We start from the raw sequence: 13,690 nt of genomic DNA on the forward strand, positions 1-13,690 counted from the left end.
GGAAAAAGTTCTTGGAATTTTTTCTTTGCATAATTTTTATATGTTTCAATAAATATCTAGTATTTTTTTAATTGCGCCCATTAGCTACTTCCAGATTTAGCTCCCATGGAATTTGGGTTTGAGACAACTGAAGTAGTATATTAGATAATATATCAAAAGCTAAACATTTACAGAAGCCTGAGGGATCACATAAGCTTTAGTACTACTTCGGACAAAAATAGTCTTTATATATATGACTATAAACTTAACAGCTAAATAGAACAATAAATAATTACCACAGCGTTGTCTATCAAGAAGACGTTTATATTCACGTGGTTTCACTCCAGGCAGCAAACACTCCACTTGGTTTAAGACTGGATTATCAAGAGAACACATTTTTTCCAACTCTTGTAACATTTTCCTAGTTATCACAGACCTATAAAAAAAAATACAGGATTTAATTACATAACTTTTGACATTTTACAGCACTGGAACAGTTAATGCTGCATAATGCAAACTTTAAAAAATATATATAGCATTTTTTATAAACAATAAAAGCATTGGGAATTTAGAATAGTTAATACTGCAAATTGCAATCTTATGTAATTAGATAGTAGCATTCATTGTGTGTCGTAAGATCCATATGAAAGTACTCTTTTAAAGCTATGCTTTTATAGACTTTTAAATCTTTTTTGAAAAATTTTATCTTTAAGGAATACTGATTTTCTTTTATGATTTTCTAATTCACTGATTTCATTTAAGAATGAAAACAATCCATCATCAGCTTTAAATAATTCCTCCATTAAATACTTATATCTAATTTTCTTCAATCATGATATGCACAAGAATAGCATGTGAAGTCTTTCAATAGTTTTTAAACTAATATTGATAAATAAGCATGCTCTTATTTAATACAAGAATAAAATAATTTAAAATTTTCTCAACACTTTTATTTTAAGATTCATTTTATGTCTAGACAGGAACTGCATACTAAAAATAAAAAATTAAAAAGGCCATTATGTAAATGTGCAATGAATAAAAAAACTCCAGATTACGAAAACAAATGAGAATTTTTCCTATGTAATTAAATAAAAATTTTGCTTTTCTTTGCTATACAATTAATATGAAAAAGTTGTAAGGGCTTTATTTTATTCTAATAAATTATTTTTAGTTTCACTTTTCTTTCCTCCTGATTTCAGTTTTTTTCCAGAATGCAAATTTTAAATAATGCATTACGCTAATCTAAGCATGTTTCATAGGCAGTATTTAAGCTGCGTTTCAAGAGTTTGTGAGGCATAGTAGCAGAGTTAGTTCCGAGTTTATGCTGCGGGTTTGAAATTAGCTCTCTGGTCGGTGTTACACAACTTTCAGTTTATACCGATATTCCTAAGCTCGGCTTTGCTGTGTGCAGCCAATTTAGAGTTTAGTTAAACTAAGGAGCCAGTCGTTAGCTATTTTAATTTAAGATGCATTTTACATTCTTACTTTCTGTTAATTAGCCACAAATGGTGGTGAATTGTGAGCACCAAGTGAGTGCATCTGTTTAATTTAGTTTAAATAAAAAGATTATTTAAAACCTTCTTCTGCAGCAGTTATTCTTCAAAGAAATAGTTGCTATTTCCTTCATTTGCTATTTCCATGCATCATCGTCTGCATTTTATCCTATCATAAAGAACACACACACTCTAGAACTGGAACCCGAACAGTCATGCCCGAGGTACACCAACTCTACAACGTAATTTATATTTAAAAAAAATATTTTTTTAAATTTCATCAGCTTTAAAAACAAATTTTAGATAATTTAGGTACCATTTAATTGAACCAAAATCTTATAATATGTTAAAACTAATTAGTTCTTAATATTTAAATATATGTATATAAAGTTGCAGTATTGAAAACATCAGTGCACATGAGAGTATTTAAATCAAGTTAAATGTCATAAAAATCAATCACCCAATAACTTGGTTACAAACAAATGAATAAAAACATATTTCATATGTATTACAGATTTTACATGCATAAAGTATTTAATGTATTAAGGACTAGTAATTTTTGTACAGAACTGCAATAAAGTGATATAAATATCAGCTTAATCACACTACTTTTTTGTGTGATATTTACATTGGACTCTTTTTTTTTAATACAATTAGTGAAAATTAGATATATCTGAATCTAAATGCTTTTTCACTTTGCATACGATTTCTTGAAAAATGTTAAAATGCTTAGGATTACTGTATTTTGTAGCAAAAAAATACTAAGCATGAACTAAAAATATTCTCATCCCTATAAATCCCAATTTCTTGAAAGACAGATAAGAATGTGTCTCTGAAATATTTTCATTTCAGCATCTGAAATGATCTAAATGACCTTCAAAGCTACCCTGATACCTACAAGCAATGGATAAAATGTTCATGCGTTTCTTTGAAATTCTTTCTGGCTGGATCAATTTTTCATTCCATCGCATGTGCTTATACTGTTAAGTTTATGATTATGTACCCTTAGATTGCCAATAGATGGCGGTAGTGTTTGTAAAAAGAAATGGTGATGTCATAATTATGTATATGTATCAGTTCGTCTTTGGTGTTCATCAATAAACGTTGTGTGGAATAACGCTCCCTGTTTATTATTTTACATTTGATCCAATCTGATTTATTTAGAGACTTACATATATTTTGTTTATGGTGCCTGCAAACAGAGATTATTATGAACCAGAAAATCGACAAACTGAATAGTTCGAAAATGGAGGGCGTTCTTGAAAATTTGAAAAAGAAACGATCGGTTGTAAGACAATTAACTATGAAACTGATAACCAAAGTCAAAACGAATTTAGCAAATAATATTCCGCTAAATGAGAAAATTGAAATAATCGAGGATTTGTATGAACAGTTAATTGAAAAAAATCAACGAACTGAAAAAATTAGATTTAGAAATCAAAACAAAAGTAACTTCGGAGGAGATTGAAAATGGAGTTACCTTAAGTCAAGAATACCAGGATAAAACTGTTATATGGAGAGGAAGAATGCAACGATTTCTGAAAAAGAATTCGGAATCTTCTAGAACAGCTGTTCATGAGAACGAAATGGCTAATGTTGCACTTCCAGATGAAATGAAAGCAGTGAAGTTACCACGTCTGCAAATCGGTACGTATTACGGAGATTTGTGAAAATGGTTGGAACCAGTTCGAAAATACAATTTACAATCATAGTGGATTGAGAAAAACTGAAAAATTTGCATACTTAAAATCCTTACTTGGCAGTAATGCTTTAGCTGCCATTTCCGGTTTCACTTTCAGCGACCAGAATTATGATTCTGCAATAGAAATATTGAAGGAACATTTCGGAAGACAAGATGTTGTTATTACTTCACATATGAATAAATTATTATCCCTTGAACCAGTGGGGAACATTTCAAATGTTAAAGCACTGCATAAGCTGTATGATAATTGTGAAGTCAACATTCGAAGTTTAGAATCGTTAAACGTTACTTCTGGAAGTTATGGAAATATTCTTTGTCCTATTATTTTGCAGAAATTTCCAGAGGAATTAAATTTGGAATTTAATCGAAGTCGAAAAATGGAAGCACGATTTGATATAAAGGAACTTATAGAATTCTTTGAAAAGGAAGTTAACTGTTGAGAAGCTGCAAGTTGAACGAACTCTGTGAAAACGAATCAGAAACCACACATTCGTCAAAATGAACAATGCATGAAAGCTTATCCAAATTATAAACCGAAAGTTACGACTGCTTCAGCTTTATCAACAATTGGATACAAATGTATATTTTGTGATAAACAAGACCATACGAAATATAAATGTACTGAGGAAATACGAAATATAAATATCTCTGAAGAGAAACGCAACATTTTGAAATGTACAGGAAAGTGTTTTCTGTGTTTTGGACGTAAACACTTAGCGATCAACTGTAAGAACAAACAGATTTCCTGCAAAACCTGTCGTGGTAAACATCATGAAATTGTGCGTGGAAATCCCACATTAGTTGTCTCCAGTGTAAAAAATAAGGAAACTGAAACATCGGCAGAAATTGTTCAAAATTCTTCTGCCAAAACTGGATCTAATATTATGCTTCAAACTGTGTATGCTGTGGCTGAGGGCAGAAAGAAGAATTGTATTGTGAGGTGTCTTCTTGATGTCGGTAGCCAAATCTCTGCAATTCGAGAAGATTTATCAAGAAAATTAAAATTACCAGTGAAAGGAGAAACTGTTTTAAATCTGCATACTTTCAGTGAAAGGAATGGGAAGCATTGGCGTCGAAAGAAAGTTGAACTTATGCTCCGAAATACTAATGACCCTGAAAAATACATAAATCTCGAACTGGTACTCAATGAAAAAGTCATCGAAGTACCAGTCATAACAAATGCCAATATACGAGTACCAGATGTAGAAATAAAATCCAACCTCCAAGCATTCGGCATCACTTTGGCAAACTGCTGCGGTGCTGATGAAGTCATATTTCCATTTTGATCGGCGCATACATTATGTGGAAAATAGCAAGCAAAGAAATAAAAAGGATAAACAGAAATGCCGTAGTGATGAAAACCTTGTTTGGGTGGTGCAAATTTTCTTCATCAGACTTTCACAACCATGATGCAAGTTTAAACGTAAGTGTAGAAGAGAAACTTCTAAAAAGCGTCGAATCATTTTGGGATATTGAATCTATAGGAATTAAAAATATTTCTGACGAAGAACAAAATGAAATGGCCTTACAAATACTTAACAACTCGATTACACAAAAGGGTGATAGATACGAAGTTAGACTTCCATGGAAAGATCAGAATGCGACTTTAAGGGACAATTTTAAGAATGCTGAAAGACGATTTTTAACTCTGAAAACTTGAACTTTTATGCCCAATATAAAGAAGTGATTGACTATCAGTTTAAGGAAGTGTGTGTGTGATTATAGCAAAGCCTCGAGGGCTATCTGCCTAAGGGGAGGGATGCCTTCGTGGAGGACTTTCTAAGGGAAACTGGCTCGTATACACGTTACACATGGGGAAAACCACGAAAACGCCCATGCAGCCAGCCCGTTCGCAGGATTCGAACCTCGGACCGAACTACCAGTGTTCAGCGACTTTACCGCTCGGCCGCTGGTGGGCATCAGTTTAAGGAAGAAATCGTAGAAAAGATCGATCTTGGTACTCCATATATGGGAGACGAACTTACTATATACCTTACCGTGCTGTCATCCGTGAAGATCATAATTCTACAAAACTTCGCATTGTTTATGATGCTTCTTCAAATGAAAAGAAATCATGAATCTTTAAATGATAATTTACTACAAGGACCAAATCTTCTTCCTGAACTTTTGAAAGTTTTAACAAATTTTTAACTTCATCGAATTGCATTTACATCAGTTATTCAGAAGGCGTTTTTGCAAATTTCTGTTGCACCTGAAGATCGGGATTCAATGCGATTTTTGTGGATTGATGAGAATTCAAGTTTCAGTAATCCGAGAATTCAAGTTTATCGGATGTGTCGTGTAATTTTTGGAGCAAAATCATGTCTATTTTTGCTGAGCACTTGCATTAAGCATCATTTAAAGAAATTTGAAAACATCTATCCCAGAACTGTAGAAATGTTAGAAAACTTAATGTAAGTTGACGATTTTATTTGTGATCAGATACAGAAGAGAAAGCTGTACAAATATATCATGAAGCCAATGATATAATGAAAAAGACATCAATGACTATGACCAAATGGAATTCAAATTCAGATACCTTAAAGAACCAATACAAATCAAGTGACAACTTTGTTAGCTTTAAATTGCCTGACTGTGATCCCCTCTCAAAGATTCTTGGACGTCAATGGGATACTCATAAGGATATCTTCTGTTTTAATGCTCAAGACGTTATTGATTTCATCCAGTCAAATGACCAAACAAAATGTTGTGTTTTGAAAGCCGCTTCAAAAATCTTCCATCCTGTTGGGTTTCTTGCTCCATATGTTATTCAAGCTGTTTCAGGATTTATGGCTGAAAGGTATTGATTGGGATGAAATTATCCCACCAGAATTGCAAAACAAGTGAAACAAATGGTATAAGCAACTATGTGATCTACCTAATATCCAGATACCTCGGTGGTATTTTCGTGATGTTGATGAAACGTCTGAAACACTGGAACAACATTGTTTTTGTGATTCATCTCAAAGTGCTTCCGGAAGCAACAGTGTACGTGAAATTCTGTAGCTTAAAATATTCTGGAGCAAGTTTAGTGATAGCCAAGAGCAGAGTGGCCCCCCTGAAAAAATTATCTTTACCAACACTCGAGCTCATGGCAGCAGTGTTAGGTGCATGACTTGTAACTACAGTCCATGTGCATTTTCCTCAAGCTAACATTCATTTATGGACAAATTCTCTTATCTTCACTGGATAAAGAACTCACCACGGCGATGGATAACATTCGTACAAAATCGAGTGTCCGAAATCCAAGACAAAACATCTCCGAGTATGTGGCAACATTGTCCTGGCTCAGAAAATCCGGCCAATAAAATCACACGTGGTGTTAAAGTGAGTGAGCTTGTAGTAGATCAAGTGTGGTGCCATGGACCTCCACGGCTTCATCAAGATGAAATAAATTGGCCTAAAGTTAATGAGCATTGTAACATAGTAGAAAGTGTTGAAGAAAGAGTTGTGACTCAAGTTACTAGCAGTGTTCAACCTTTACAACCTGTGTTAAAAATAGAACACTTTAGTGACTTAGGTAAACTTTTAAGAGTCACGTCATATGTATTTAGATTCATTAATAATTTGAAGTCACAGAATAGAGTGATTGGTCCTTTGACCAAAAATGAAATATGTAGTGCTATGTGTTATTGGATTAACTTACCACAAGGTGAGTATTTTTTTGGAGAATTGAATAATGTTAAATGTAAAAAACCATTGTCTCATAATTCCAAATTGTTGGGGTTAAATCCAGTAATGGATGAAAAGGGTTGTTTAAGATTTGGAAGTAGATTAGTAAAATCATCATTAGATGTCGATGAAATTCAGTCGTTAATATTACCAAATAATTATTTTTCTTGTTTAATTATTTTGAACTGTCATGAAAAGGTACTTCATAGTGTTGTAAATGAAACTTTAGTGCAAGTAAGAGGGGAATTTTGGATTTTAAAAGCTAGACGTTTTGTAAAATCTGTGTTACATGATTGTAGATTTTGTAAAAAATATAATGCTAAAGCTGGACATAAGATATCAGTTTCTCTTCCTGCTGACCGAGTGGAGAAAGCTCAACCATTTGAGGTAAGTGGCATAGATTTCACTGGCTCTTTGTATTTAAAAGATGGTACAAAAGTGTATATCTCTTTATTTACCTGTGCAGTGACTCGAGGAGTCCATTTAGAATTGTTATCAAATTTAAGTACAGAGTGTTTCATTCAAGCCTTACGTAGATTTTTTGCCCATAGGGGTATTTGTAGAGTTATTTATTCTGATAATGCTAAAACCTTTAAAAATGCTGATCATGAATTAAAATACGAGGGCTATCCAGAAAGTAGATTACGTTTTGGAATAAAAAAATAAACAAAGTATAGGAAACAAATTTTATTATATACAGATGAAAGCCACACTCAAATACTACTTTTCTACATAGTCACCATACAAATTAAGGCATTTATCGTAGCGATGTACGAGCTTGGAAATTCCTTCGTCGAAAAATTCGGCCGCCTGCGCCTTCAACCACTTCGTTACCTCTTCTTGCCTTCCATCTTGCACAAAACTTGTGGTAACCAAGCTTTTCGCTGATGATTTCGTGCAACAAACTTCGCGAAATTTGTGGAAACCTCAAAGAAAGTTCCGTTATTGTGAAATTTCGATTTTCACGGACTTTAGCATCGACTTTTTCGAGAAGTTCGGCGGTCACTATGCTGGGTCTCCCACTTCGATCTTCGTCGTGAACATTGGTTCGGCCATTTTGAAATCTTATGACCCACTGACGCACTCCACCTTCAGTGATAATGTTGTCCCCATACACTTCACGAAGCTGCCGATAGATTTCTATCGGTTTACAGTTTTTTGCAGTCAGAAACCTTATTACTGAGCGCACCTCGCAGCTCGCGGGATTTTCAATTAACGCAGACATTTCAAACCGTCACAGTATCTGAACGGAGCACAGCACGAACCTCTCACTAGCACGGCTAGATGCAGACTGAGCTGCGCAACGCTCTGACCCCAAGATGGTCGCGCTACCCCGCCCCTAGCGGACACAGACGGAAACGTAATCTACTTCCTGGATGGCCCTCGTAATTGTATAAATTGTGTAAAGATAAAAAGGTTCTAAATTTCCTTGGGAAAAATGGGTTTGAAAGGAAATTTATTGTAGAAGATGCTCCTTGTTGGGGTGGATTCTGGGAACATTTGATAAGATGTGTAAAAACTTGTTTAAAACGTGTCTTAGGTAAAGCTTCTTTATATTATGAAGAACTATATACTGTCTTAACTGAAGTAGAAGCTGTTATTAATTCTAGACCTATAACCTATGTATACAATGAACCAAATGAGCCTGATCCTCTTTCACCATCTCATTTTATAACTGGATCTAGATTGACTGTTTTACCTTCACCTGAATCTAAACTAGAATCGACAAGATCTCAGTTGATTAAAAGAAGGAAGGATAGGCAATTATGACTAAAGCATTTTCGGAAAAGGTTTTATAAAGAATATTTGTTAGAATTAAGATCTGTCCTGTTTTCAAAAACTCCAAAGAATTCTCCCGTGTTTAAAATTAATGATGTTGTACTTGTACGAGAAGATAATGTGAAATGCTGTAACTGGAAGATAGGTAGGATTAAGGAACTATTCCACGGAAGAGATGGTAGAATTAGATCTTGTGAGATTCAGTTGGATAATGGTGTTGTTGGAAGACCAATTGAAAGACTTTATAATCTTGAATTTCAGTAAAATTGATGCATTCGTTTACGGATGCATGGGGAAGGAAGTGTTAAGTTTATGATTACATATCCTTAGACTGCCAATAGGTGGCGGTAGTGTTTGTAAAAAGAAACGGTGATGTCACAATTATGTATATGTATCAGTTCGTCTTTGGTGTTCGTCAATAAACGTTGTGTGAAGTAATGCTCTCTGTTCATTACTTTACATTTAATCCAGTCTGATTTATTTAGAGATTTACATATATTTTGTTTATATACCTTAAAAACAAGCAACATCAGTCTTTTGAAATTATTTATAAAACTACACTTTTACACTCCATAAGTATGCCAAAAGCATATTAAATTTTAAACCAACCACATTATTCTTAAAAATAAGAATTATTGTTTATATATAATATTTTATGACAATATGTTACACAATATTTTGGCAATATCTTATTTTAAAAATGAAAATAGCATTTAAATAACTTACTTTACAGCATTGTATGTCCATATACTTTGAAGATGTTTTATAACAAGTTTTAATGACTCTTTATCATATATCCATTCTATGTTGTCATAAGCACAATCAAACAGAACCAAAGGTATTTCTGTAAAAAAGTGCATAATTAAATATACTCAGAAAATAAGCATAAATATCAGGCTTTAACAAAAGTTTCTGTCCACCGCAAATATCGTTTGTTCAAACAATTCACATTGGCGTGTTCAATCATATTTTGTGAAACTATTTTTGGCATTTGAAAGAAAGAGACTTGCTTTAAAACACTGTGTTGTGAAATTTGTAAAAAAATATCGTTATTATTAAGTACGAGGTGTCTGAAATGGAGTTATCAAGCTACTAGATTAGAACCATCGTTAACTTCAAGATCTGTTGTAAAAAGTCAGCACCAGAACGTCACAAAATTACATGCGCAGTTTCAGGTACTAATGTATCATATGCCACTGTAAAGGTTTGGTACCGAAGTTCAAAAACAAGGAATATGACATTCAAGAAGAAGAGTGCTCCGGACGGCCTACTGATGTTGATGAGGGTCGCCTGTGAGTACTTGTGGAAGAAGATCAGTATACAGCCACTCGAGAGCTTGCTAAGGAGTTAGACTTTAGGGCCATTTCCATTAGTCCCTCTATGCATCACATAAACTTGAAGTACAAATTCAGTCGCTGGGTCCCGGATGAGTTGAAGCAGACAAAGACAGATGTTTTTAGGCTTGCACTAATCTGCTCGAATATCAATGCAAGGACAAAATTCCAGACCGGATCATCATTTGTGATGAAAAGTGGATTTATTTCAAGAACGCAGGGCGAAAAGGGGGAAGGGGGTTGGTCTGCACCAGGTGAGCCCATCGGCAGCATCGCAAAGTGCTGTTTGACTAACAGAAAGATCATGCTTTGTATCTGGTGGGATTGCCGTAATATTATCCACTAAGTGTATTTGAAAAAAGGTAAAACGCTCGACAGTAAAGTGTACAGTGAGATGTTAGTCCATGTTGATGCTGCTATCAAGGGAAAATGTTGGACTGAGTTCTGGTGTAAAAAGCTGATGTTCCATCAAGATAATACAAGACCACATGTGTCTGCATTTACCGGCTGGACTCTATACGAACTTGAATGGGATCTTTTGCACACCCACCATATAACCCCAACATCGCTCCTTCATACTTCTACCTTTTTTCACACCTGTATCTACATCTTCTTAGTGCTATCTTCCATTCTGCACAGGACGTTCGAAATGAGATTGATCTGTTTTTGGCCTCGGAGCCACCAAGTTTCTGGGCTGAAGGCTTTGAAAAGCTACCAAAATGTTGGCAAAAAATCATAGTTTTTATTAAGAACAATTTTTGGTGGAAAACTTTCGCTACAACCAGATAAATTATTCATACATTGCAAATATATAGCTCACAAATAAACTACTTATTTATCCATTTTCATTTAAATAATGCTGTTAATTTTCATTAATTATTACAGGTACACCTTGCACAAAAAAAAAAAAAAAAAGAGACAGTTCTATATCTCCCGTTCTACTGCACCAATTGATGAAATTTAACTTGCGTTTTTCATGTCACGAAAGGGCAACTTAGGATATATAATAGATTTATATATGGCATTGCACTAACATATGTATTTTGATACAAAATTGGGCTTTTTCTGATTTTTTCTTCTACATTTCGATTCTTCAACTCAAATTATGCCTAATTATTAAATTTTGCCAAATTCGGTGAAAAACTTTCCAAGAAATTTAAACATTTACCTTGGAGCCTTTTTTTTTTTTTTTTTTTTTTTCCAATTTAAGCCAAGAAATAATTTATTAAGTGACATTCCTAATTTATAGCAACCCATTTTTCTTTCCCTTTCCATTGTGCACGAGCACAAAAAAAAAAGAAGGTGCATCATTCATACTTTCAAATAATTTTAATGTGCATAAAGCTCATTTAGATTATTATCGCTTGTAACAAATATGGCAAATTTCACAATGCGCTAATATAAAAATTCACATGGAACTTTGAAAATTTTGAATAAAAACCTCTCATTTTTTGCAGGTAAAAGGTTGACAACTTTAATATGATGCTAAAAATTTGATATGTTATAACTGAAAATTTTTTTGAAAAATTTATAAAAATTACAAAAAAAAAAAAAATAGAAATGGAAAAAAATCAGAATATAGCTGCAAAATTTATTTGGATTGAACTTAAATTTCAAAATGCGAAATAAGGAATCAAGTAAGTTTAATAAAAAAAAGAGGTATTAATAAATATACACCAAATTCAAACGATACTGAGGAGCTAGAATTTTGAGAGATAATTTTTTAAAAACTGCCCATGTGATTTTTACAAAACTTGGCATTTTGGCATAATGCAAGTCTTAGAATTGAAATATGAAAAAAAATCGGCATGTCATTTCAGAAAATATGCGATTTTTGTCAGAATACTTATGTTAGAACAGTGCTACACAAAAATCTTATGTATCCTAAGTAGAGCTTTTGAGACATGACAAAAGCAAGTTAAATTTCATCTATCAGCCCAGTAGAAGGGAAGATATAGAGCTGTCTCTTTTTTTCTTTCTTTCTTCTTCCTTTTTTTTTTTTTTTTTTTTTTGTGTGTGTGTGTGTGTGTGTGTGTGTGTGCAAAGTGTGTATATATATATGTTATGGTTAATGTGATTAACAAGTTATTATTAATACCTGATTATTATTAATAATCTCTGCATATAATAAAAGAAAGAGTCTGTGTGTCTCGTTCGTGCTGCACGTAAGCAGAGTCGTAGAGCCAGGGCTACGAAATTTGGTATATAGGCACATCTAGACAAGAGCCAGTGTACCTCGAAGTGATTTTTTCAAAATTCAAATCAGATTTTTTCAAAATTCGAATCAGATTTTTTTAATTTTATCGCATCATTCTAAATAGTTTCATTCCTTTACAAATGTGGTTTTGGCAACAGTTTTTCATTCAGACTGCTGACTGTTGAAAATAGGAGATAAAATGCTGCCTTTTTTTCTTTTGATTTTTGGACATGCAACACGCACATTGCATACTTCTTATTCTGACATACATGCGTTTTACAAGACACAACAGAAAGAATTAGTTCCTCTCTCTTTATTAGCTAATGGCAAAGAGGTTTGCATATTTTGAATTATGTTATTCACAAAGCACAATTTTGATTGGTTATTGCTTTCTCATGACAGTTTGATTTTTTAGAAATTTGGTTTTGGCAACAGTTTTTCATTCATTGCTTTTGATACTGGACTGCTGACTGTTTTCTCTAGAAAATATGAGATTTATTGCTTATTTCATTGTAATTTTTTATATTATATTTTAATTATATATAATTTTAATTATATAAAAAGTTTTGCGTGGTTTTTTTAGGAAACAAAGTTTTTAGCTTCCTTTATAGTATTTGAATTCTGAAGATTTTGCAACGGGAAGTTGGTTAATTTATTTATTTATTCGGATAATTAATATTTGTATCAAGGGTAATTGCTTATTTCATTGTAATTTTGTTATATGTAATACATTTAATTTTAATTTGTGGATTTTTTTTAATGAAGTTGCCCTGCAGTGTAAAATTCTGCACAGTTTTTAAGTTTAACGTTTGGTGTTCCCTTTAGGCATTTTTCCTGTACATTTAAAAGCTAGATGAAGGCTGGCTGCATAGCTGCTAGTAACTAAATAAACAAGTGAATACTTTGAGAATTTATCACATAAACGAGCTGCTATTAATAATTTCCAACAATGAATAGTAAATGTAATACTTTTCAACATGCTTAGTCTGAGATTTGCCAGTATTCGTGTGTATGTTTTTATATTAGCTCCTCGTTATTGCACAAATATACGACAGTTGTTGCAAGTGTGAAATAACAATACTAAATAACACTAATAACATAAATTTTTAAATTACAGGTAAGGTATTTATATAATTTTCTACATAACCTATCACAAGTTAAGTTATTTTAAATCATTTTTTGATAAATTCTGTTAATATTTAAATACTAATATTTTTAATATACTAAATAGATATATTTATATACTAATAATAATATCATTAGTATAATAATAATAACTTTAGTATACAAATGTTTAACATTTATTTACTAAAGTTACAAAATATAGTTTTTATCAAAATTCAGGCTTTAGGTGCCTATACTTGGGTGGAGGACTATGCTATTCAAAACTAGACAGCTCTAGGTACCACAATACAAGAAACATATACATTCATGCAGATTCTTTGTTATTTATTTTCTTTAAATATACTATAGGGCGATAATATTTTTTGTCAAAAATTTGAAAAGTGAAATGGACAGTTACAGTGAACTGATA

General features: G+C 32.8%; 1 protein-coding gene across 3 annotated transcripts in view; it reads right to left on the minus strand.

Moving 5' to 3' along the window:
- The window catches only part of LOC118191345 (tRNA pseudouridine(38/39) synthase), a 50,820-nt gene that overhangs the window by 11,407 nt on the left and 25,723 nt on the right, over positions 1-13,690 (minus strand). For all 3 annotated transcript variants that reach the window (XM_035362142.2, XM_035362143.2, XM_035362140.2), the window contains exons 11-12: positions 9,352-9,469; positions 276-415 (exon numbers count right to left, since the gene is read on the minus strand). In XM_035362142.2, the coding sequence (XP_035218033.1) occupies positions 276-415; positions 9,352-9,469 (258 nt within the window). The remainder of the gene's footprint in view (positions 1-275; positions 416-9,351; positions 9,470-13,690) is intronic.

Source organism: Stegodyphus dumicola, chromosome 6, assembly GCF_044657685.1.
Source record: "Stegodyphus dumicola isolate Sdum_Otavi_A_Nest chromosome 6, ASM4465768v1".
Classification (NCBI taxonomy): domain Eukaryota; kingdom Metazoa; phylum Arthropoda; class Arachnida; order Araneae; family Eresidae; genus Stegodyphus; species Stegodyphus dumicola.